At 46.4% G+C, this 24,106-nt stretch overlaps 1 protein-coding gene across 3 annotated transcripts; it reads right to left on the reverse strand.

Moving 5' to 3' along the window:
* Positions 1–8,846: 8,846 nt before the first annotated feature.
* On the reverse strand, positions 8,847–23,770 carry gripap1 (GRIP1 associated protein 1). Of its 3 annotated transcripts, none has more exons than XM_084479429.1 (29): positions 23,511–23,770; positions 22,445–22,511; positions 22,209–22,270; positions 21,952–21,978; positions 21,594–21,701; positions 21,318–21,492; positions 20,712–20,821; positions 20,505–20,544; positions 19,282–19,352; positions 19,144–19,191; positions 18,981–19,012; positions 18,744–18,791; positions 18,468–18,567; positions 18,177–18,254; positions 17,759–17,851; positions 15,733–15,867; positions 14,930–15,025; positions 14,681–14,791; positions 14,302–14,403; positions 13,728–13,841; positions 13,508–13,585; positions 12,538–12,633; positions 12,383–12,439; positions 12,192–12,291; positions 11,785–11,912; positions 11,484–11,603; positions 10,955–11,048; positions 10,168–10,355; positions 8,847–9,714 (listed from the first exon to the last, which is right to left on the reverse strand). In XM_084479429.1, exons 1-29 carry the CDS (start codon positions 23,556–23,558, stop codon positions 9,652–9,654), a joined length of 2,589 nt encoding a protein of 862 aa, XP_084335555.1. In that variant the 5' UTR covers positions 23,559–23,770; the 3' UTR covers positions 8,847–9,651. The 3 variants fall into 3 exon arrangements, with proteins under 3 accessions (XP_084335555.1, XP_084335554.1, XP_084335556.1); XM_084479428.1 differs by having other exon boundaries at positions 19,282–19,439; XM_084479430.1 differs by lacking the exon at positions 17,759–17,851 and having other exon boundaries at positions 19,282–19,439.
* Positions 23,771–24,106: the final 336 nt, after the last annotated feature.

Consider the following 24,106-nt stretch of genomic DNA (forward strand, 5'->3'; position numbering starts at 1 on the left):
TGCGTGTGCGTGTGTGTGTGTGTGTGTGTGTGTGTTGCATGTGTGTGTCTATATATAGACAGCAGTGCTGAGTGGACCAGTGCTTCCCAGACAAACAGGAAACCCAGTGTCCTTGGGAAAGTGTCCTGTGTAAAGTTGATCACCTGGTGAGGGGGGTCACAAGATGTCAGGATGTTAGATTGGCGTCCTGTGTAACGTTGTCACCTGGTTAGGGGGCTGCTGGGGCCTGGAGATCACATGATGGTAGATCAACGTCCTGTGTAACGTTGTCACCTGGTGAGGGGGCTGCTGGGGCCTGGAGGTCACAGGATGTCAGGATGGTAGATCAACTTCCTGTGTAATGTTGTCACCGGTTGAGGGGCCTGGAGGTCACATGATGGTAGATCAACGTCCTGTGTAACGTTGTCACCTGGTGAGGGGGCTGCTGGGGCCTGGAGGTCACATGATATCAGGATGTTGAATACACTGCCTATTAAAAAGTGATGATGTGCTGTGGCAGTGTTTCCATGTCAGGTCAGGCTCAAGTTCATGGCTAATCAACTCAGGTTAGTGGCTGCTCTGGGAACTTTGACCTTGACTTATTGGTGGGGAACATTGCTTGGTGACAGACCCTGTACACTCCTCCTCCTCCTCCTTTCGTAGACATTTACAGACAGATGGATGAAGATCTGATAGAAAACCCAATTCCCCATGAGGCCTCTTGAATATGACGAAAAGACAACCATTGACATGAGTTAATATCCCAGTGTGTTGACTTAGTTGTGTCTTGTCTACTGCATGAACCAGTAGAAGAGACAGTCCTCCCTGTCAGCCTCCAGATTAAAGGAGGAGCCCTCCAAAGGGGTGAGAGGAACACTGTGCCTCTTGGTAGACTCCAAGATCCAAAAGAGAACAGCACACAAGGTAGGAAGGAACTAATCAGACGCAAACACACACAGAAACAAACAGAAGGGACAGAACTAGGGAACTGAAACAGCAGTAGGAGAAGTCGGGTTGGGCGATGTCCCCTAAATTGGCAGTTGACGCTGTTTACAGTAAAACATTACTAACCTAACCTAACTAATTACTCATCCAGGCTTTTCATTCAGGCTTTTGCACGTAAGGAAAAAAAAAGAATTGCTTCCACTTAAGAAGAGTTGAAACAATGGTGTTGGTTGCTAAAACAGGTACTACTTCACCTGTATGGCAATTCATTGGATTTAGACCTGATGAGAGTGGACAGCCAAGGGACATGACTGACGTTGTGTGCAAGATCTGCTGGCAGGCAGACGAACAATCTACATGACCACTTTGTGCGCCTCGCAGAAGTTAATAGAAATGATGATAAACAAAATATCACAGAGCATAGAGCAGGATTAATATAAATAATGATAAACAAAATATCACAGAACATAGAGCAGGTTTACAATGTCTCATGTCAATTTACAATCCGGTGCTCATGTGTGATCCGCGCAAAAGACAGGCAGACGACCAATCTACATGACCACTGTTGCGTGTGCACCACGCAGAAGTTAATAGAAATGATGATAAACAAAATATCACAGAGCATAGAGCAGGATTGTGAATGTTTACAATGTCTCATCAATTTACAATCTGCAAAATGTGTCGCCGTTGGCCGACTAACTTTTTAAAATTAGGATATTGATGCTGCGTGGCTATTTGCAACAGAATTTGTTTAAGATATAAAATTTAACATACACGCACTAAAACAGATATTTTTGTTTTTAAATAAATATTTGGAAACGAAAATTCATGTTTTCTGCAGTCAGTAAAAAAGTGAACGGTCTCAGTCACGTACGCCTCCGTAGTCAACGCTGGCCAAGCATTGGTGGTGATGGCAACTTTCTCCGTTAAGGACAGGATCTCACGGAGTGAGGCTGCTGCTTCGCTGTACATTTTCTCCAGCCGCACAGTCATAGTTTGGCGACATGGCACTGTGTATTCTGGCTTGAGAAATGCGATCAATTTGCGGAAGTCACATCTCTGGCATAGGCTACTGTTTTTAAAATAGCATGCATATGCATGTTATATTCTCAATAAAATTTACAGAGCAATCCCTGCAAAGTTTTTAGGTTAACTATAGAAGAGACTAGGAGGATTAGTGTGTGTCTCTCCATTGTGATGTGGGTCATCGCCGATGGACGATGACATCGTCCATCGGCACAACCCTAGAACTAAGCCCATGAGACTACCTTAGGGAGGGGCTTTAGCTAGCCCATAGATCAGACCAATCAACCAAGAAAGAAACCAAATGACATTGACAACAGCATGTGTAAGCAGTGGATCCCATCTCAAACACTGACAATAAGCGAGCAGGAGCTGGACCTTTATTTCATGCCTTATTGATGAGGTTGCTCCTCTATAAATGATTCACACAAGGTTTAAAAATGCTTTCAATGGCAAGCAAGCTTAGCAAGCTGCATACTGCCAACATTCTGTGGTACTTATTCACCATTCATCACTTATTCTATGATAAAAACACCCATCATCGAATGTGTTCATCACTGCTTGAATTAAGAGCTTCTCCAGCTACAGCTAGCTTCTTCAGCTAGGTCCATAGCAAGGTCTATAGGGTTTTTAGCAATGTCTTTAGGGTCTTTAGCTAGGTCTATAGGGTATTTAGCTAGGTCAATAGGGTTTATAGCTAGGTCTTTAGGGTTTATAGCTAGGTCTATAGGGTCTATAGGTAGGTCTATAAATCTATCTCTCTCTCTCTCTCTCTCTCTCTCTCTCTCTCTCTCTCTCTCTCTCTCTCTCTCTCTCTCTCTCTCTCTCTCTCTCTCTGTCTTTCCACTGTCTGGACTCTCTCTGGCTCTCCCAGCAACCCAGAGTGTATAATTGAACACTCATCCATGATAGATGAGAAACAAGTTGATGTCTATAAAAGCCAGTAGACGAATAGAAGAGGAGAGAAATATAAGGAGAAGAGGAAGAGACAGAGAAAGAATAGAGAAAAGGAGATGGTTAATGGAGGTGAGATTGGGGTTAGTAGGTGAGAACCACATAACAACAGGAATGAAGATTAAAGAGAAGAGCAGGTGAGAGGAGAGGAGAGGGGAGAAGAGGAGAGAAGAGGAGAGGTTAGGAGGGAGGAGAGGAGAGGTTAAGAGAGAGGAGATGAGAGGTTAAGAGAGGAGCAAAGAGAGGAGAGGAGAGGTGAGAACCTCTATGGTTCTCAAGTCAGGTGAATTAGAGGTAGAGAAGTGAGTAAGAGATAGAGAGGTGAGTTAGAGGTAGAGGTGAGTAAGAGGTAGAGAGGTAAGGTGAGTTAGAGGTAGTGAGAGAAGTGAGGAGAGTAGTGAGTTAGAGGATTGGGGGGTTGTCTAGATGTAGAGGTGAGGTAGAGGTAGAGCGTATTGAGTTAGAGATAGAGACTAGTGAGTTAGAGATATAAAAATAAAATACCTCTCTTGCACACACACACACACACACACACACACACACACACACACGCCCACTGTCCTCCAGATGGGCATCTTGGTGACATTGTGTTCTATAATTAACACACTGACTTCCTGAGTATCACTGACCACACACACACAGACACACAGACACACAGACACACACACACACACACACACACACACACACATACACACACACACACAAGGCCTTAGGTGAAGGAAGATTAAATTAGAAGGCATATGATCAGGAAGCAATAGCTTTCAGGGCACATCTTCCTTATAGCCGAGTGCACCAGAGAGGTGAAGGTGCTGCGATATAGGAGTTATTATTCAGTGTCCTACCGATGGTCATCCGCCAGCTAGAAAGACTCTGCAACAACATCTATTCATCCTCATGAGACATCTAGATTCAAGACTTCCTCAGGGTATCTGTTTCCATCTGGCTGAGGACAGACTACTCACTATTCCATGTGGCGTTGATCACTGAGCCTTTAGTTAGTTAATAGCAGAAAGAAGGACTGAGAAGTATGAAAGGAAGCGAGCTAGGTGTCCAGCATGTTGGACCAGAAACATTGCATCCATGACTATGAACGGCATGTGCTGTCATGGGATCCCGATATTAATGGTTAACAATTCACCATAGGCTAATTACCCACTGTAGGCTATATGACATCACTCACCTGTCTGAACCTATCTCAGAAGCAAGCAATCAGGGGGTAGGGAGACCAACAAACACATTTGAAGTTGAAGACATGAAGACATGAATACCAACACACCATAATGATATCTCAAAGATCAAAACAAGACATCTCTACGTCCTAAGCTTGCTCATAACTCAGCAGCTAGGGGCCGACCACACAGAACTGCGCTACAGAAATTTACCGCTCATTTAAGTTAAACTGTATTTGACTCCAGCTAGCTGACCACACAGCAGCTCCTCTAGCAGAGAAGAACTATCCAACCACAACAAGAAGGAGACTTTAGTAATGAGGCAAAATAGCTAATGGTAAGTGGTTTGATATTTGGATGGTTTAGTGTAAGTCTATAGCCCTGTCAGCTTGAATGTCACATTATCCTTCATGTAAGATGCATGTAAGATTAGACTCCATGTAAGATGCATGTAGAAGCACCAGGTGGTAACCTGACTGCTGTCCTATCTGTGACTTAGCCGCTACTACACTACCTGTCTAATGTCTGTTCACTTGGCTACTGTCTGTTCACCTGTCCTGGCTACCTGTCTACCTGCCTTCTAGGGGTGGGAATCTCTTGGCACCTCACGATTCAATTTGATTCAGATTCAGAGGTCAACGATTTCGATTCTAAAACGATTATCGATGCACAACAACAACAAAATCTTTTTATGTACATTTCCATGCAGGATTTTCAAAATATATATACATCTGAGTTTGCTACTCAGAGTTTGCTAATCACTTCCTACTTTTGTGATAGTCATTAAAGACAATCAACAGATGAATTACCTTATCTTACCTTTTTATATTAGATTAGTCAGTTCTCTGCGCAGAGAACCCACAGGCAGAAAAATATATATATATTAAAATTCTTATTATTATCTTATTATTATCTACCTGCCTTCTGCTGTTCACCTGGCTACTGTCTGTTCATCTGGCTACTGTCTGTTCAGCTGGCTACTGTCTGTTCACCTGGCTACCTGTCTACCTGCCTTCTGCTGTTCACCTGGCTACTGTCTGTTCACCTGGCAACCTGTCTGTTAACCTGTCTACCTGGCTACTGTTTGTTCACCTGGCTACCTGTCTACCTGCCTTCTGCCGTTCACCTGGATACCTGTATACCTGCCTTCTGCTGTTCCTCTGGCTACCTGTCTACCTGCCTTCTGCTGTTCCCCTGGCTACCTGTATACCTGCCTTCTGCTGTTCCCCTGGCTACCTGTCTACTTGCCTTCTGCTGTTCACCTGGATACCTGTATACCTGCCTTCGGCTGTTCCCCTGGCTACCTGTCTACCTGCCTTCTGCTGTTCACCTGGCTACCTATCTACTGTCTGTTCCCCTAGCTACCTGTCTGCCTGCCTTCTGCTGTTCACCAGTCTACGGTCTGTTCACCTGGCTACCTGTCTACCTGCCTTCTGCTGTTCACCAGTCTACTGTCTGTTCACCTGTCTACCTGTCTACTGTCTGTTTACCTGGTTACCATACCTGCCTTCTGCTGTTCCCCTGGCTACCTGTCTACCTGCCTTCTGCTGTTCACCTGGCTACCATCTACTGTCTGTTCACCTGGCTACCTTTATACTGTCTGTTCATCTGTCGACCTGTCTACTGTCTGTCCACATCATCTACCTGTCTTCCTGTCCAACTAATCAAACTGTCTACCTGCTCTAACTGTCCACCTCTTTTACCTGTCTACCTGTGTCCCTCATCTACCTGTCCACCTTATCTACCCATCGCCCTGCCCAACCCGTCTACCACATGCTGCACCTGACCACCATTGTAAAAAGCAGTGTATTAGTAGATAGCATGTGTATAAGTATCCAGCAGTAGTACTACACTGGATAGCATGTCTGGGACCAGGGCAACATGATAGCACTGTGGTGTTTAGACCAATCAGATCACTTGACATTTTGACAGGATTAGCATTAGGATAAATGGAAGAGAGAGAGAGGGGGTAACCTGAGCGCACACAGAAACACAAACACATATATACAGTATCTTTACACACACACACACACACACACACACACACACACACACACACACACACACACACACACACACACACACACACACACACACACACACACACACACACACACACACACACACACACAAGGAACAGCTCTGGTGTCTGGACACAGAAGGTAACACGGACAAACACACAACACACACACACACACACACACACACAGTAGATACAAGTAAAACACATACTGGATATACAATACACAAAAGGGTAACACACACACACACACACACACACACACACACACACAAGGTAGTACAGACAGTAGATTATGATCCTCATTAGCTAATAAAATGCACATATATTAGTATATTAGTATAGAAAGAAAGAATAAGACCTCAGCTGGTCATGAATTACGGCCTCCTACGCATAACTTTTGTAAATGATTGTGTGTTTAGTTCTTAACACTCTGAAACTAAAAACGAACATAGGTCTGGTTCCTCTTCACTCAATCAATCTCCACCTTCCGCATCCCCTGCAGACCTGTCTCCCCCCCAGATCGAACTGTCTCCCCCACACATACTGCTTCTTATCTGGCCTCATCCTCTCTTCCCTCCATCCAGCCCTGGTCCACAGGAAACAGAAAGCCAGGAGTCAACGCCCCCTGCTGGGGGGGAGGGTCCAGATACTCAGCTGTGATTGGTCCTCGATGCCCCCTGCTGGGGTAGAGGGTCCAGACACTCAGCTGAGGGTCACTCCTGGGGGATGTGGCTTTAATTAAAACACAATTTTGAGATGGCTCCTCGTTCATTGAACCAATTAACCCCCAGCTCAGCCAATCAGATCTTATCTCGTTAGAGGGGAACTCGTTAAGAGTGTGTGAGTCCCCCCTAACCTGGTGAGTCCTCTGGGTCCTGGGCTGTTGGTCCTTAATTATCTGAAGCTCCCTGTTGGACCTCAAACTCTCCAGAAGAGCTTTCTACTTTTTAGTGTTTTATCTTCTTTCTCAGGAGACTCGTCATGTCAAACTGACCACAAAAGTGAATCTAAATCCACAGAACTGAGTGAAGCTACACACATCTGTTCTGTTAAACTTCTGAAACAAACCTGGCTAGCTCCCCCGACCAGCATGTGATTGCAGATGTGTGTGTGTGTTGAGGATGGATGTCAGCTGGAAACTCACCTGATTTTCTGGAGCATTCTGATGAATCGCTGTGTCTGCTGTGTTCTTTGTGCTGTGAAGACCGCTCCTTTCTCTACTGAGAGAGTAGAGAAAGACTGAGAATCCACCAGTTCAACCACCGCCTTCTACTGGTTATACTGCGAGCTGCCTAGTACCAGTCTGCCACTGGTTCTACTGGGAGTTACCAAGTACAATCAGAACCAGTCCTATACTGTGGTTTAAAACGACACCGGTGATTTGACTCAAAGTGCAGTTGTGCTGCAGGTATATTGCATAATATAAATTACACAAAAAGAAAACTAAATATAAATCACGACGGCCAACATAAGACTTCTGTTGTCCAGACTATGAACCTGTTTAGTATAAGGCGTTTGTTTAGGGGCCACGGTGATTCACCATGAACAGCTAGGCCGACACAATTTTGAAACCCTCATTGCATAACACCAAATAGATAACAATAACCGTGTCACAGTACCAGTGGTAACAACGTTTTTTTTCTCAAAATAAATGATTGACTAAAAAATAACAATCGGTTGTCAAAGACATTAAAAAAAATACTGATCACCAAATGCTTTAAACCTAATCACATTTTTATTACAAAATGGAGTGAGACTTACCGTGTTTTCGTTTGTTTTAAATTAAGCACCAAGTTCATGTGCTGCTCAGGTCTTCTGCTAAGCGTTTACTTCTTTAACCCTCGTTTTACAGTTATTAGCCGTTATCCTAACGTTTTAGACGTTATTTTACTTATACAGTTAGGGCTCATGTTTTAACGTTAACTTTACAACGGAAAATATAGGGCTCGAGGGAAGTTTTCCCGCCCAAGAACATTCTAGCCAATCCCAGCGGGATGCGTTCTGACGACGGAAATACAGCATGGATAATGAGAACGAAATGTATTCATGTAGTGCTTTACGATATCTATATCCAACTTATATATATATATATATAGGCCTATATATATATATTTCCATCCTCTACATCAATCAACATGTTTTTAGGCTTCAGTGAACTATGCTATTGCTTTTATATATAAATAAACAACAGTTCAAGTTAGGCGCGGAGTGATACTGAACTCTGTAAACTGAAAGGGCGTCATAGCTGTGTGTATACGCTCATTATACAACAGTTGGGAACCAATCAGATGGCTTGATTTAAGCCACCCGTTTTATAAATATATATGAACTACACTTTGGATTGCGTGGAAAAATTCTAATAAGCTATGATATTCTGCTTTGATCAGTGAGAAGACAGTGGTGTTTGGTTTTCCCAGGAGACAGAACTCTTACTTTGAAACCACTACAAGTCGCTTTAATGTCAGTTCAACTCAAACAGAAGTTTACAAAAACAGCATCAAATCAAACTAGCTGTGAGGTCTCAGATCACAGATTTAGAAAGCAAGATATTTTAGGACCCTGCCTCATATTCCCTCACCCCCAGAATAAGAGGAGGTGGAAGTGAGGAGAGGAAAGAGGAGAGGAGATGGGAGGAGAGAGAAGGGAGAAGATGGGAAGAGTGAGGAGAGGAGAGAGAAGGGAGGAGGAGACCGGAGAGAGGAGGTTTATGTCGTTTCCATGCAGAAATGAAGCAGGCAGAAACAGTCCAGTCATTAGTATGTTACTTTAGTTCACATAGTTACAGTATTCATCATCATTATAATCATCACTTCATAAATAAATGTTATTGATTTCAGTTAGGAATGGCAGCGCATATACAAGATTCAACAAAATAAGAAGCTCAGGCCACAGCGTCATCCAGGACACAACTGCAGCCGACAAGATCTGATCCAAAATAACATATAGAGACAATAAGCTGCTCAAGATACAAACAACGAGATGGGCCACTGTCATGTAGCCCAGTGAGGAGCATCACTGTTGCACCACTGTAGCCCAGTGAGCATGACTGTAGTCTAGTGAGCGTCACTGGACTACAGTGAGCATTACCGTAGCCCATGGTATAGCCACATCATCACTGAACACACTAGAGGTGTAAGCAGGCCACAGCACACAGAGATAACAGGTCAGGAAATGGCCACAACAATGAAATAGTTCATTATAAGACACTGAAAATATAAGGAATCAGTCAGTTACAAGCTTGTGATCCAGGACATATACTGGGCCCAGCGAATGGACAGAGAGGAACCGTTTACATTACAGACAGGCATCTGCTCCTGGAAATAGCCAGGACAACAACAGTTCAATCAGATAAAATCAAAAGGGGTACAGTCTAATAACTGAACATTCAGTAGTTCTATCAGTGGAGTCTTCTTTCAATCCACAAGTGCTTTCAGCATTTAGTCCTAGCCCGGTGGGCTTGGGTGGGGAAATGGAGGATATTCCAGGCTATAGTCAGAGCCAGAGCTGCAGGACTGGATGAAAGAATTGGTGGAGCGATGGTTCCAGGTCATAGTCCTACCCAGACAGGTTCCCATCTTTACTGAGAGAAACTATTTCCTGGGACAAGACCTCCAGGTCCTACAGAGATCAGCAGAATTACAGATGAAATAACATATAGTACATGCATATATATATCATATACACATGATATATGATATAACATGTAGGTGTATAGTGATATAACACATGTGTATATATAACATGTGTACAGTGATATAACATGTGTTTAGTGATTCAACAGGTGTATAGTGATAAAACAGGTGTATAGTGATAAAACAGGTGTATAGTGATATAACAGGTGTATAGTGATAAAACAGGTGTATAGTGATAAAACAGGTGTATAGTGATAAAACAGGTGTATAGTGATATAACAGGTGTATAGTGATAAAACAGGTGTATAGTGATAAAACAGGTGTATAGTGATATAACAGGTGTATAGTGATAAAACAGGTGTATAGTGATAAAACAGGTGTATAGTGATATAACATGTGTATAGTGATATAAGAGGTGTATGTAACAGGTGAACAGTACCTTCTGCAGGTGCATGTTCTTGGTGAGCTGCTCCTCCAACATGTTCTGCAGCTTCTTGTTCATCTCCCTCAGGTTCTCGTCTCCGGGCTTCACCAGGTCTCGGAGCACCGCCCCCAGACCCATCCTCTCCCCCAGACCACCCCGCTCGCTGTGGGCCATTGTGTGGGCCCCCGTCCCCCCACACGCATCTACACACACACACACACACACACACACACACACACACACACACACACACACACACACACACACACACACACACACACACACACACACACACACACACACACACACACACACACACATATGAGTACACTCAAACTAAAACATACCAACACACATTTTGGGCTCTTTCTGTCTTTGTGTTTGCCTCTCTTGTTTGTGTGTCTATTATTCATTATTAAACTGGGTTTAGGATCAGTCTATCAGTTCATTTTGGGGGCCTTAAACCCCAATACCTCCCGGGATTAGTAAGGTTATCTTCAAACTATGTGAGGAGCACAAAGAGAGGAGAGGAGAAAGCGGAGGTTAGGAGAGGAGAGGTAAGGAGAGGAGAGGAGGAGACATGAAGAGAGAAGGGGGAGAGAGGAGACATGAGAAAGGAGCGAAATGTTCTGAAGCTAAACTTGTTTTCTGAGTAATTTAATAAAGGAAGTGACCTCATTCCCTTTGTTCTTTTTTCAGTCTCATATCTAACATTTGTTATATTCTATTTTCAGCTTTCAGAGTGTGTGTGTGTGTGTGTGTGTGTGTGTGTGTGTGTGTGTGTGTGTGTGTGTGTGTGTACCGGTGCGGCTGTCGTGGACGTAGGTCTCTATGATGGCGCTCTTCCTGCGGATGTCTTCTGCCATGGAGGAGCAGCTCACCTCCAGGTGTTTCACCTGACACACACACACACACACACACACACACACACACACACACACACACACACACACACACACACACACACACACACACACACACACACACACACACACACACACACACACACACACGTGTTGTGAAGTGTTACAGGATGTGTGTGTAGTGCAGTATGTTACAGGATGTGTGTGTAGTGCAGTGTGTTACAGGATGTGTGTGTAGTGCAGTGTGTTACAGATGTGTGTGTAGTGCAGTGTGTTACAGGATGTGTGTGTAGTGCATTGTGTTACTGGATGTGTTTTGTAGCAAACTGTTGAATGTAAATTAAACGGTTCATATTTATAATGTTTTAGACTATATTAAATACTTTCTGAATATGAAACTAACTTCTTACTTCTCCTCCCTGCCCCCCTCTCTCTCCTTATCTGTCCTCTCTCCCCCTCCTTTCTCACCTTCTCCTCCAGCATCCATTTGTCCTGCTGGACCAGGGCCAGTCTTTGGAACAGCTCCCCCACCTCCTCGTCACTCAGGTCAGCCGAGCCCTGGGGGGGTGGAGGGCTCCCCCCGGTGGCCTGGAGGACACACACACACACACACACACACACACACACACACACACACACACACACACACACACACACACACACACACACACACACACACACACACACACAGTTACAAACACAGACATGCACACATACACACACACAGTGAGACACACACACACACAGTTACAAACACACACACACACACCTTTTCTCTGGGTGGCTGCGCCTCCTTCATCATGTCTCGGTAGGAGAAGGAGGAGACGGAGGAGGAGTCCCCAGTCTGCTGGGTCCGACTTGGGCTGCTGATCTCCGACAGAACCAGCTCCTCAAGACCTAGACACATGATATATACATCATCACGATGTATACATTATCATGATATATACATAAAATATACATTATTCAGATGAGCAAGCTATAAAGTTTAATAACTTCAAATGACCTACAGGTTTGTGACGTGAACTTTTAACATTTCCTCGCTAATCAATTATACACCAGCTGCTGTAGACTGTGTGTGTGTGTGTGTGTGTGTGTGTGTGTGTGTGTGTGTGTGTGTGTGTGTGTGTGTGTGTGTGTGTGTGTGTGTGTGTGTGTGTGTGTGTGTGTGTGTACCAGTCCTGGTCTTGCTGTTGGTCAGGATCTCCTGCAGTCTCTCCTGTAGTTTATCAGCTCTCTTCCTCTCGGACTGCAGCTGTCGCTTCAGATCCTTCAGCTGCACACACACACCCCTATTGATATATCTGTCTATATATATATATATAGACGTTTACATCCATCTATACATCTTTAATGTCTCTACTCACCGCTGCACTGCCTTTCTTTTCCAGAATCCTCTGACCTTCAACTGTGTCCTTTATCTCCTGCAAACAGACAGACAGACAGACATGAAGGCAGGCAGAGACAGACAGTTCCATGGCATTTACATTATATACATATTATATATACATAGAATTAATACCTGTTTGAGTTTTTCAATGATGTCCCCATTTTCATCCCTTAATTTCTCCACCTCCATCAGCTGTCTCCTTACGCCCTCCATCTCTGCCTCCTTTTCCTGAGAGACAGAGAGGGAGACAGAGAGAGAGACAAAGAGAGAGACAGAGAGAGACAGCTTTAATTCAACTTCAGTGCGTCTCCTAAAGCCATGTCAGCAGCTTTAGACGGTAGGGAGGACAGAGGGACGAGTGATGGAGCTTTGTAGTATTAATCTTTTACAGGTTGCTAGTTAAATATTCTGTCCAGGTCATTGCACTGGAGGCCGTCTGCCGGGGTTCCCTTGAGCACGGAGACATGCAATCCTGCACAGGATGACCATTCTGCTGTCCTCTCTCCCTATTGGCTGTCATTGTTAGAACCAAACCAGACTCCCTCCACCCTCCCACCCCTCCACCGCCCTCCACCCTCCCATCGCTCCTCCACCTCCCTCCCTCCCCTCCCTCCTCCACCCTCCCATCTCTCCTCCACCTCCCTCCTCCCATCCCTCCTCTACCCCATCCCTCCACCCTCCCATTCCTCCTCCATCACCCTCCTACACCCTCCTCTATAAGTGTACAGGCTCCTCAGTGTTTTCACACGGTCTGGTTTCCACAGGGACTTAACAGTGTTACCATGGAGACAAAACCACTTTATTTAGCAACATATTTAACTAAAGCTGGCAGAGAAACGTCACAAACACAAATAACATGGAGCCCCCCCCACACACACGACAAAACCCCTTCAGCATAACATGTGTCATGTTGTTGTGTACTTGTGTACTGGGGGCCCAGGTGGGTGTGTGTGTGTGGGTGTGTGTGTATGTGTGTACCTCCAGGTGTAGTGTGTGTGCATACGTGTGTGTGTACCTCCAGGTGTAGTGTATGTGTGTGTGTGCATGCGTACCTCTAGGTACAGTGTGTGTGTACCTCCAAGTGTAGTGTGTGTGTGTGTACCTTCAGGTGAAGTGTGTGTTCCTTCTTCAGGTTCTCCATCTGTTCTTCGTGTTCTAGAGAATTCTTCTTAATGTTGTCCTGTTCTCACACAGACACACACGTGTTAGAACGTTCCTTTCACATATGGAGGACCAGCATCTCCTCCTCAGCTGCCTCCTCCACCCTGTCCCCCAACCTGGAGTCTACAGAGCTGCTCCTTCCCCACGTGTTCTCCCCTCACCTCAGCGTCTCCTAGCCTGCGCTCCAGGCAGCCCCTGGTCTCCTCCTTGGTCTGGACTTCCGCCTGGAGCTTCTCCACTGTCTGCTGACACAGCTCCAGGTCCTTGCTGCGGGCCTACACACACACACACACACACACACACACACACACACACACACACACACACACACACACACACACACACACACACACACACACACACACACACACACACACACACACACAATTAGTTAATGTATCTCCTCCTTCTCTCTTCTCTCCCCCTTCTCCTCTTCCTTCTCCTCTCCCCCTCTCTCCTCCTCCTCCTCCCTCCCCCTCCTCTCTCCCCCTTCTCTCTCCTCCTCCCTCCCCCCTCTCCTCCTCTCCCCCTCCTCTCTCTTCTCTCCTCTCTCCCCCTCCTCTCCTCCTCTCTCCATCACCTCCTCCTCTCTCCCTCTCCTCCTTCTCCTCCCACCTTCTCCTCTCACCTCCTCCCCTTCCTCTCTCTTCTACCTTCTCCTCTATACTCTCTCCTTCTCTCCCTCCTCTCGTCTCCCTCACCCCCTCTCCCTCTCTCTCCCCCTCCTCCGCCTACCTTCTCGTCTCGTAGCTGTTGTCTGAGTTCTTCTTCACAGCGGTTCTTTTCTTCATGAAGTCCTCTAAGTTCCTTCTCATAGCGAGCCCTCACTGCTAGAACCTGGAACACAAACATTAGCATCACTGCTAGAACCTGGAACACAAACATTAGCCCTCACTGCTAGAACCTGGAACACAAACATTAGCATCACTGCTAGAACCTGGGACACAAACATTAGCGTCACTAGAACCTGGAAAACAAATATTAGCCCTCACTACAACCTAGAACACAAACATTAGCCCTCACTGCTGGTATGGACCAGGGTCTAGTTGCTGGAATGGACCAGGGCGGTGGTCTAGCTGCTGGTATGGACCAGGGGTGTGGTCTAGTTGCTGACCTCCTTCTCGTGCTGCAGCTTGAGGTCCGACAGCACCTCCTTGTGTCCAGACTTCTCCTGGTTGAGCTGCGTAGCGACATCATCCAGCATCACCTTCCTTTTCTCAGCGGTCTACACACACACACACACACACACACACACACACACACACACACACACACACAGTGAGTGTACTTGTGTATGAGTCTATTAGAATGTGTAGTAGTGTGTAGTGGTGATGTGTGGGTTAGAATGTGTAGTATTGTGTACCTTGCGGCTGTCCTCCAGCTCTCTCTGAAGTCTCTCTCTCTCCTGACTCTCCTCAGACAGCTGCTCCAGTAGCCTCCTGCTGGCAAAGCTAGCCTCCTACACACATACACACACATACACACTATTGGACTACTGGTATCTCATATAGTATTTGTATATATTTATAATACTATAGGTGTCCAGGAAGCCTAAAGGGCTGATTATGGTTCCACGTTCATGCAACGCAATGACCACGCAGAAGCTTCGACGCAGTCGTGAACCTTTATGGTTCTGCATCGGGTTTTAGTGAGTGGACAAATCACAGCCCTTGCGGCTGCGTCGCCTCGACGGGTTACAATTTTTGGGAGGCGCACGTCAAGCCCTTGCGGTGGAGGCAAGGAGGGTCCGCAAGGACGTAAGTGGTCCGTAACCCCCTTGCATTGCGTGAACGTGGAACCATAATCAGCTCTCCTAATCAACCCTCACTCGGACATTAAATAAATCACTGCTCAGACGGAGGTTCACCGTCCACACACACCGTAGCGGTATACTACATGTGTGTAGTGTTTTGGGGAGAATGACAAAAACAATTATTTCTCTCAAATAGGGTTATTTCAGTAAAAGTGATAAAATGGCATATATTACTATGTTAACGATCACAGAAGATAAATGACCATGTTTAAAACAAAACAAAATGTACAGTATGTATCATTTGTGGCCCCTAGTGGTGAGGTTATAGATTGCAATCAACTGAATACCCCCAGAGACAACATGGTGGACTAGTAGGGGGAAGGCTCAATGCATTCATCTATGCACACACCCACCTGTATCTGGGAGGTGAGGTCGTCCCTCTGGGCCAGCAAGCTCTCCTGCTCTGCTCTCCTCTGCTGCAGCTCAGCAGACAGCGCCCCCTGCTGCTCACGAAGCAGGTTCACCTCCTGGGTCTTCACTGTCTGGATCTACACACACACACACACACACACACACACACACACACACACACACACACACACACACACACACACACATTAAAGAAGATAGACAGTAGAACAGTAGAAGACGGTAGAGGACAGAAGAGATACAGCAGAGTACAGTAGAGACTATAGAGAAATGAGAAATCATTAAAGTGAAGGATTATAAACTTTTCTACCTAGTTCAGGGAGAACTCTGTATAGATACTGCTAGTTCTGGAAGATGCCCTGCATGGGGTCGTAAGTGAATGGAACTGCGATCACTGTGGATCAAAGCTTCTCTGGTGATCCGATACCAATATCAATATCAATACAGCTTCTCTGGTGATCCGATACCAATATCAATATTAGGGATGCACCGAAATTTCGGCCACCGAAAAAGCGCATTTTCGGCTTTCGGCCGAAACACTTTTATCACCGAAACAACACGGCCGAAACAGGAAATTGTAATGACGCAAACAAAAACCGTGGCTAGCACATGCTTGTCTGGATATGCGCCTCTGTGCCAATATAATATATAGTGAAACATTGTGAAACAAATGACACCTCTAGCTAAATGTAGTAATCTAGAGAACCAGCTACAACCTTGTTTTCATCCAAACGAGCCGTCTTTAGCGACGGCTCGCTATGAGACAGCTTCTATGAGCTGTCGGCTATCAGCCGAGTTTAGGGACCGTCCACAAAGTGCCGACAGCTTCTATGAGCTGTCGGCTATCATCCGGAGCTTAGGGACCGTCTGCAAAGTGCAAAACGGAAAACGGTGTTGTTTTTTCAGTGCTAAATAAATATTTTTATACTTTTAATAATTGTAATTGATTTATTCTTTGAATTGCAATGCCTTGATTTTAGTGAGGTTAGTACACAGTCATAGCTATTAATGCAATGGTAGGCCTACTAATAATTGGCATAATAATTTATTTCGGTGTTTCGGTTTTCGGCCTTGGTTTCCTAATTTTCGGTTTTCGGTTTCGGCCAAGAATTTTCATTTCGGTGCATCCCTAATCAATATCAATACAGCTTATTTTGTTTACAAACAAGCTCCTTTTTAAACAACGGCCATAACAACGACCGGTCTGAAATAACAGCAATAACTGAGCACACAGGTTTGATGGCGGCAGGCGTCCCTCAGGGAGCACCGGCACCACCTGTTGGGCCTGTGGGAACGGGGGAGGGAGGGAATGTTCCAGAACCTAGCTACAGGGAATAGTGGACATCACCAGTTAACCCAGTCATTTACTGGGAACTATGTGTTAGAGGGGCTGGTTAACTAGATCCAGTTCTTAGTATAAGTAAAGGATGGGTCACATCTTAGTGAAAGTCTGAGCTAATAGTTAAGGTCTAGTTATGATTGTAGATATTAGTTTGGGTTCTCTTGTTAAAGTTGTTGCTAAAGTTAGTAGATACTAGTTGTGGTTACAGTGAAGGATTTAGGTTCTAGATACGGTTCTATGAGTAATTACCTGTTCCAGCGCACAGAGACTGTCCCTCAGAACAAGGTTCTCCTGCAGGGGATAGATCTTCTGACATTAAGATCTAGCTGTTGTCTCCAGCTCTGCTAGAGAGGCTGGTAGCTCCACATGGTTCACGATGAGCATTGAGTGTTAACATAGACCACTCTCTTGATCAGTGTCTTGATCAGTTCTAACAGAGCACTTCATGTCTGGTAACGGGCTAGGAGCTACAGAGCTAGGATCCTCCAGAGCGGACAATGGAAATTGTTCTAGGGCTGCTGGGTTACATATGGTTGCTAGGTTACCTGTTCTAGGGCTGCTCGGTTACATATGGTTGCTCGGTTATCTGTTCTAGGGCTCCTAGGTTACAGATGGTTGCTAGGTTATCTGTTCTAGGGCTGCTTGGTTACACATGGTTGCTAGGTTACCTGTTCTAGGGCTGCTAGGTTGGTCCTGAGAGCATCATTCTCCTGCAGGATGATTTCCACCTGCTCCTGACTGACTGCAGTCTGACTGGCAGCCTGCAGTAGCATGACACCACCGCCAGGGGGCAGCAGAGAGGAAGAAGGATGAAAGGAAGGAATGGAGGAAGGAAGGAAGGGAAGAAGGAAGGAAACCACAGCATGGACTGTTGTTTCTAGAACACTTTAGTCAAGTAGAAGTAAGAAACAAACAAGAAAGAAAACACTGGCCAGATGCGTGTTTCCTGGTCTCTCAGTGTGTGTGTGTGTGTGTGTGTGTGTGTGTGTGTGTGTGTGTGTGTGTGTGTGTGTGTGTGTGTGTGTGTGTGTGTGTGTGTGTGTGTGTGTGTGTGTGCGTACGTGCGTGCGTGCGTGCGTGCGTTACCTGGTCTCTCAGCGTGTGTAGTGCTACTTCATGTTCCTTCTCTTTGCTCAGCAGCTGTTCCCTCATCTCAGCCATGGTCTGCAGACACAGGAGGTAACCAAAGAGTCTACCGGACAGGTCACCATCATCTGGAGGTCTTGCTCTAAACATCTAGTTAGTCTACTGGACAGGTCACCATCATCTGGAGGTCCGGATCTAAACATCTAGTTAGTCTACTGGACAGGTTACCATCATCTGGAAGTCCCATTCTACTCTAAACATCTGGTGTGATCATGTTATCTCAGCCTTTACCTGATTGGCTGCCATCAGGTCTGTCTGGAGTTTCTGAATACGGAGGTTCAAGGATTTCAGCTCATCTTCTTTTTTCTGGTTTATCTCATCAATCTTTGTCCTAGAGAGAGAGAGCGAGAGAGAGAGCGGGAGAGAACGAGAGGTCGAGTGAGAGCGAGAGAGGTCGAGAGACAGAGATGTCCCATTTGAATTCCCCATTCTGGCATTAGAACAGTTGTAGCTAGGTAGGTTAATTAGGGTTATTCTGTTAGTTGTATCTGTTGGTTGTTTTCTGACCTGCTATCATTGTAGAGTGCCTCCTTCTCTCCCTGAAGACGCTGGAAACTAGAGAGACGGGAAAGAGATGGTAACGAGAGAGATGGTAACTAGAGAGATTGTAACTAGAGAGGGGAGAGAGATTATAACTAGAGAGATAGTCACTAGAGAGATAGTAACTAGACAGATAACTAACTAGAGAAAGGTAACTAGAGAAAGAATAGTAGAGGCAGAACATCTCTTTTGGTAGGCTCCTACCTTTCCTGCTTCTTCTTCAACCTGTCAGACAGCTAGAGAGACACAGACAGACGGATGGTTGGATTGAGCGCTGAGCACAACTTTGCAGAAACAACACAAGGTATCTGTGATGTCACAGCCCTGCTGAGGTCACTTCCTCTATGGTAGGTCCGGTGGTGTTTACCTTGCTGACCTCCTCCAGTAGTTTGGTGACCTCTGTCTGCTTGGAAGCCTGCAGACACGAAGCAAGGAGAAACAGGGGTCAAAGGTCACTCCGGTTAAACCCAGCCAGTTGAAGCAGTGCGGGGGCGTGTGGGCGTACCTCCAGGGCCAGGACGTGCTCCCTCAGGAGCCTCTTCTCCTCCTGCTCCGTGCTCAGGGACACCTCCAGCTCTGCTCCAAAGCAGGGGGTTAGAGGACACAGAGCTGACCAGCCTGCCTGCACACCTACCAGCTTCTCTACGACCTTCTCTGAGCGGCCTGCAGGGGGCGCCGTACACTCATTAGGCACACCCTCTACACCCTCCCCACCCAGACTCCACCCACAGGTGGTGCAGTCAGACTGAAACCTCTACAGCCTCCAACCACAGGTGGTGTAGTCAGACTGTAGCCTCTACAGCCTCCAACCACAGGTGGTGTAGTCAGACTGTAGCCTCTACAGCCTCCAACCACAGGTGGTGCAGTCAGACTGTAGCCTCTACTACAGCCTCCAACCACAGGTGGTGTAGTCAGACTGTAGCCTCTACAGCCTCCAACCACAGGTGGTGTAGTCAGACTGTAGCCTCTACTACAGCCTTCAACCACAGGTGGTGCAGTCAGACTGTAGCCTCTACAGCCTCCAACCACAGGTGGTGCAGTCAGACTGTAGCCTCTACTACAGCCTCCAACCACAGGTGGTGTAGTCAGACTGTAGCCTCTACAGCCTCCAACCACAGGTGGTGTAGTCAGACTGTAGCCTCTACAGCCTCCAACCACAGGTGGTGCAGTCAGACTGTAGCCTCTACTACAGCCTCCAACCACAGGTGGTGTAGTCAGACTGTAGCCTCTACAGCCTCCAACCACAGGTGGTGTAGTCAGACTGTAGCCTCTACTACAGCCTCCAACCACAGGTGGTGTAGTCAGACTGTAGCCTCTACTACAGCCTCCAACCACAGGTGGTGTAGTCAGACTGTAGCCTCTACTACAGCCTTCAACCACAGTTGGTGTAGTCAGACTGTAGCCTCTACAGCCTCCAACCACAGGTGGTGTAGTCAGACTGTAGCCTTTACAGCCTCCAACCACAGGTGGTGTAGTCAGACTGTAGCCTCTAAAGCCTCCAACCACAGGTGGTGTAGTCAGAGCCTTTACAGCCTCCTGATGGAGGCCCGTTGTGTGTTCTAGTGTAGTAGTGTGGGTCAGCATGTCCTGTGGTCCCATGTGACTATGTTACACCTCTAGGTGGACTGAGAGAGCAGTCCTAACCTGCTGTAGGACCCCTAACTGTCCCGTCTGGATCAAGAAGCACATCTCATGTCTCATCTTGTGAGCTGAAGACTGGATACTCACCCAGTAACTGTCGGGCCTTGGGTCCAGACTCTGGACCTGCCTAGAGACACAAAGACCACACCTTCACTTTCACACCTCATCTCTCTCCCTCTCGACCCCTCCCTACCTTCCCAACGTCCCTCCTTACCCTCCCACAGTCCCTCCCTCCCCCTCTCTCACCTGTTCTCCTGCCCCCTCTCTCACCTGTTTTCCTGCCCCCCCTCTCACCTGTTCTCCTGCCCCTGCCTCGGCCTGGTCCGGTCCGGAGGAGGAGGTGCTGGATGTGTTTGTGGAGCTGCTGAGTCTCTGCACCTCCTGGTCGTAGCGCTCCTGCAGGCCTGGAGGAGAACTACACCTCAGATCACAGCGGAGGGAGAAACCGTTCCGGTGCCGACCGGTCCCGACTGGATCCCAACCACTCGCTGTGATAACTAATGATGAAGCGACCCTTCAGACCCTGACCTTCAGAGCCTGACCTTCTGACTTTCAGACCCTGACCTTCACACCCTGACCCCTGATCTTCAGAGCCTGCTCCACCAGGGAGCAGACCAATGTGAACATGGCTGTTCTGTCTGAATACGTTAGATACACTCTATCATATGTCCCTAGCGTTGTCCAGGCCTACAGGCCCAAACCTCAACCCCATGAGGGAGCCTTCCTGGTCGGGGACGCAGCACTGTGCGCTCAGAGTGGGGCTGGAGCTCTCAACCATCCATTTCTTATGATCTTATGAACTAATATTATTACTTATTATTACTATTATTAAGTCAGCCTAACTAAAGAGGTTAATGGATATAAACATGCACACATGTATATGAAAAGAAGAACACACACCAGCCATTTTGTTCTGCAGGGCAGAGTTTTCCGCCTGCACGCGGAGGAGCTCTGTGTCGTCAGGGGCAGGGGCGGAGTCAGGGACGGGGCTGGGGGCGGGGCTAGTGGCGCTGGCTCCTCCAACCTCCTTCAGGCGCTGGTTGTCCTGCTCCAGCTGCTCTATCTGGGTGCACAGCTGCAGCCACACAGCACCTTACAGTTCTGCTACTGACCAACAACCTGAACCCTGAACCCCCCCGCCCGTCATGGTCACTATGACAACAGCCCGATGCGTACCTTAGACAGCTCCGCCATCAGGGTGCTGTTCTGGAGCCTGAAGTCCTCCTCCTGGCTGTGCAGCTTCCCCTGCAGCATGGAGGTCTCCCCTAGCAACGCCTCCACTTCCTGTTGGGTCACATGACCCCTCATGTTGTAATAACCTTTATATTACAGCTCACGTTAATGTTATGAATCATACCAATATTAAATCTCATATGAATGTTATCACATTTATACTACAGCTCATGTTAATGTTATGAATCATACCAATATTAAATCTCATATTGATGTTATCACATTTCTATGACAGCTCACATTAATGTTATCAATCATACCAATATTATATCTCATATTAATGTTATTAATATAGACTTACTTGAGCTTTCTTACTCTTACTCAGTGCCTGGAAAACAAGGAGGAGGACCAATAGAATGAGTAACGTGATTATAAATACAATTAATAAATCATTATTCAAATACTGAATAATAGGATGACTAAAGTGACCATGAAGTCTTTTGTTTGGTCAAAGCGTATAACTTCAACAACATCTCCTCCTGTGTTGGTGTCCCTGCCACCCAGTTTGGGAGCGCTCTGCTCTGAATGGTGTGTGTAGAGCTGTTCGTAACATCTTACCTTCTGGGCCTTCCCCAAGTCCCTCTCCAACACCCCCGTCTTCTGACGCAGAACGCCCAGCTCTGCAACACAACCAGGGGGTTAGGATGAGGTCATCACCATGACACCCAGCCCCTGGGGAAGGGATGAAGGAGGTGATAGAGGAGGTGTAGAGGAGGGGATGGTGAGGAGGAGGAGATGGTGAGGAAGAGGAAGAGGAAGAGGGGGTGGGGGGGGGGGGGGGCAGGGGACTTTACCTGCAGAGTTCTTCCTAAGATCATCAGAGAGCTGGTAGTTCTGAGTCCTTAACTCCAGAAGCTGTGCCTGGAAACACAACACACACATGATTTAAAACACACACACACACACACACACACACACATACATGATACACACACACACACACACACACACACACACACACACACACACACACACACACACACACACACATTATACAGACACTCATTATATTCACACACTAGGGAGACATTTTCTCAAATGTAAGTACAAGTACTTACATTTATACAAGTACAAGTACTTTTGGGTCATTTGGGTACTTGCCGATACCGAGTACCGAAACGAGTACTCAATAATACCATTACAGTTTAAAGAGCCAGTAAGCCACTTTCAGCGGGAATTTGAACACTTTGAGGTCTTAAGAAAAGTGTTTTTGGCTGAGACTTCTATGAATGAGGGGGGCGTGTTATCCTCATGGTTACGACCCACGAAAACGTTATAAGTTTTTATTTTATGAGCGTTGTAATAAGCAATGTTGTATATCAATTATGATCACTATGTTGACTATCATATAAGACAAATGACCACATTTAAAAAAAAACTCAACTCGGTTTTGCAGGTTTTATCTGGGAAGTTTTAAGAGTACGAGTACATGAGCAGCACAGGTCAGGAGTGTAGACCCCGTGACAGCAGTCTTGTGGTGGATGACATCCATCCTGCTAGCCTAGGTTAGCCCCATTAAGACAACATCCATCCTGCTAGCCTAGGTTAGTCCCATTAAGACAACATCCATCCTGCTAGCCCAGGTTAGCACCATTAAGACAACATTCGTCCTGTCAGCCCAGGTTAGCAGCGTTGAGGTGAACAGGTCCGTTAGTCAGAGCTACCGGTGTGTGTACTGAACCAGTTAGTGATGACCCTCTCCAATGTATAACCTGGTTATAACCATCACCTAGCTATACACCGCAACACCTGACACCTCACGGCTAGCATTACAGCACAGCTGGGTACTATGACAGCTAACCCTAGCTGTGTGACAACTGTGGCTTTCATATCAGATAGTTGATATACTCATACTCATACCTGCATCCGATGAAACTCCTCTTCAGAGAGAGCCTGGGCCATGGCCATGTTTACCTGTGCTAGCGGACAGCTAGCTTTTAGCCTCGGTGCTTCTAGAAAGGAGCGGCTAGCGGACAGCTAGCTCTTAGCCTCACTGTACTATAGAGAAGCGGCTATGGACTGATAGCTCATAGCGCTGTTAACAGTGCTATTAAATTGGAGGGGCTATCGAAGAGCTAGCTAATAGCCTCAGTGCTACTAGAGAGGAGCAGCTAGCGACGCTGAAAGAGATCTAATGCTGCGTTCAAGTCATGTGGGCAATGGGAGCGAGATGGTGGTGGGAATGATTTTTTTTTTTTTTACGACTTGTGTCGACGTGTTCCCGCAATATAACCACTCGTTTATTGGCACTGCTTGGGTTTTTATATGGGTATCATTGAATTGCATGAAGACAGTGTGATGTACAGTTTGTTTGAATTCCGGGCTTCAACTGAAGTGAGTTCATCATTTTTGTATGCCCTTTCTTGTGCTCTGGAGTCACTTCGTAGTCGTATATATCCATTGATTTATCACAGAAACATAGAGTTACATATATCGGACACTTCTGGAAGAGTCGG

The sequence above is a fragment of the Micromesistius poutassou genome, assembly GCF_964030765.1.
Source record: "Micromesistius poutassou genome assembly, chromosome: 15".
NCBI lineage: Eukaryota > Metazoa > Chordata > Actinopteri > Gadiformes > Gadidae > Micromesistius > Micromesistius poutassou.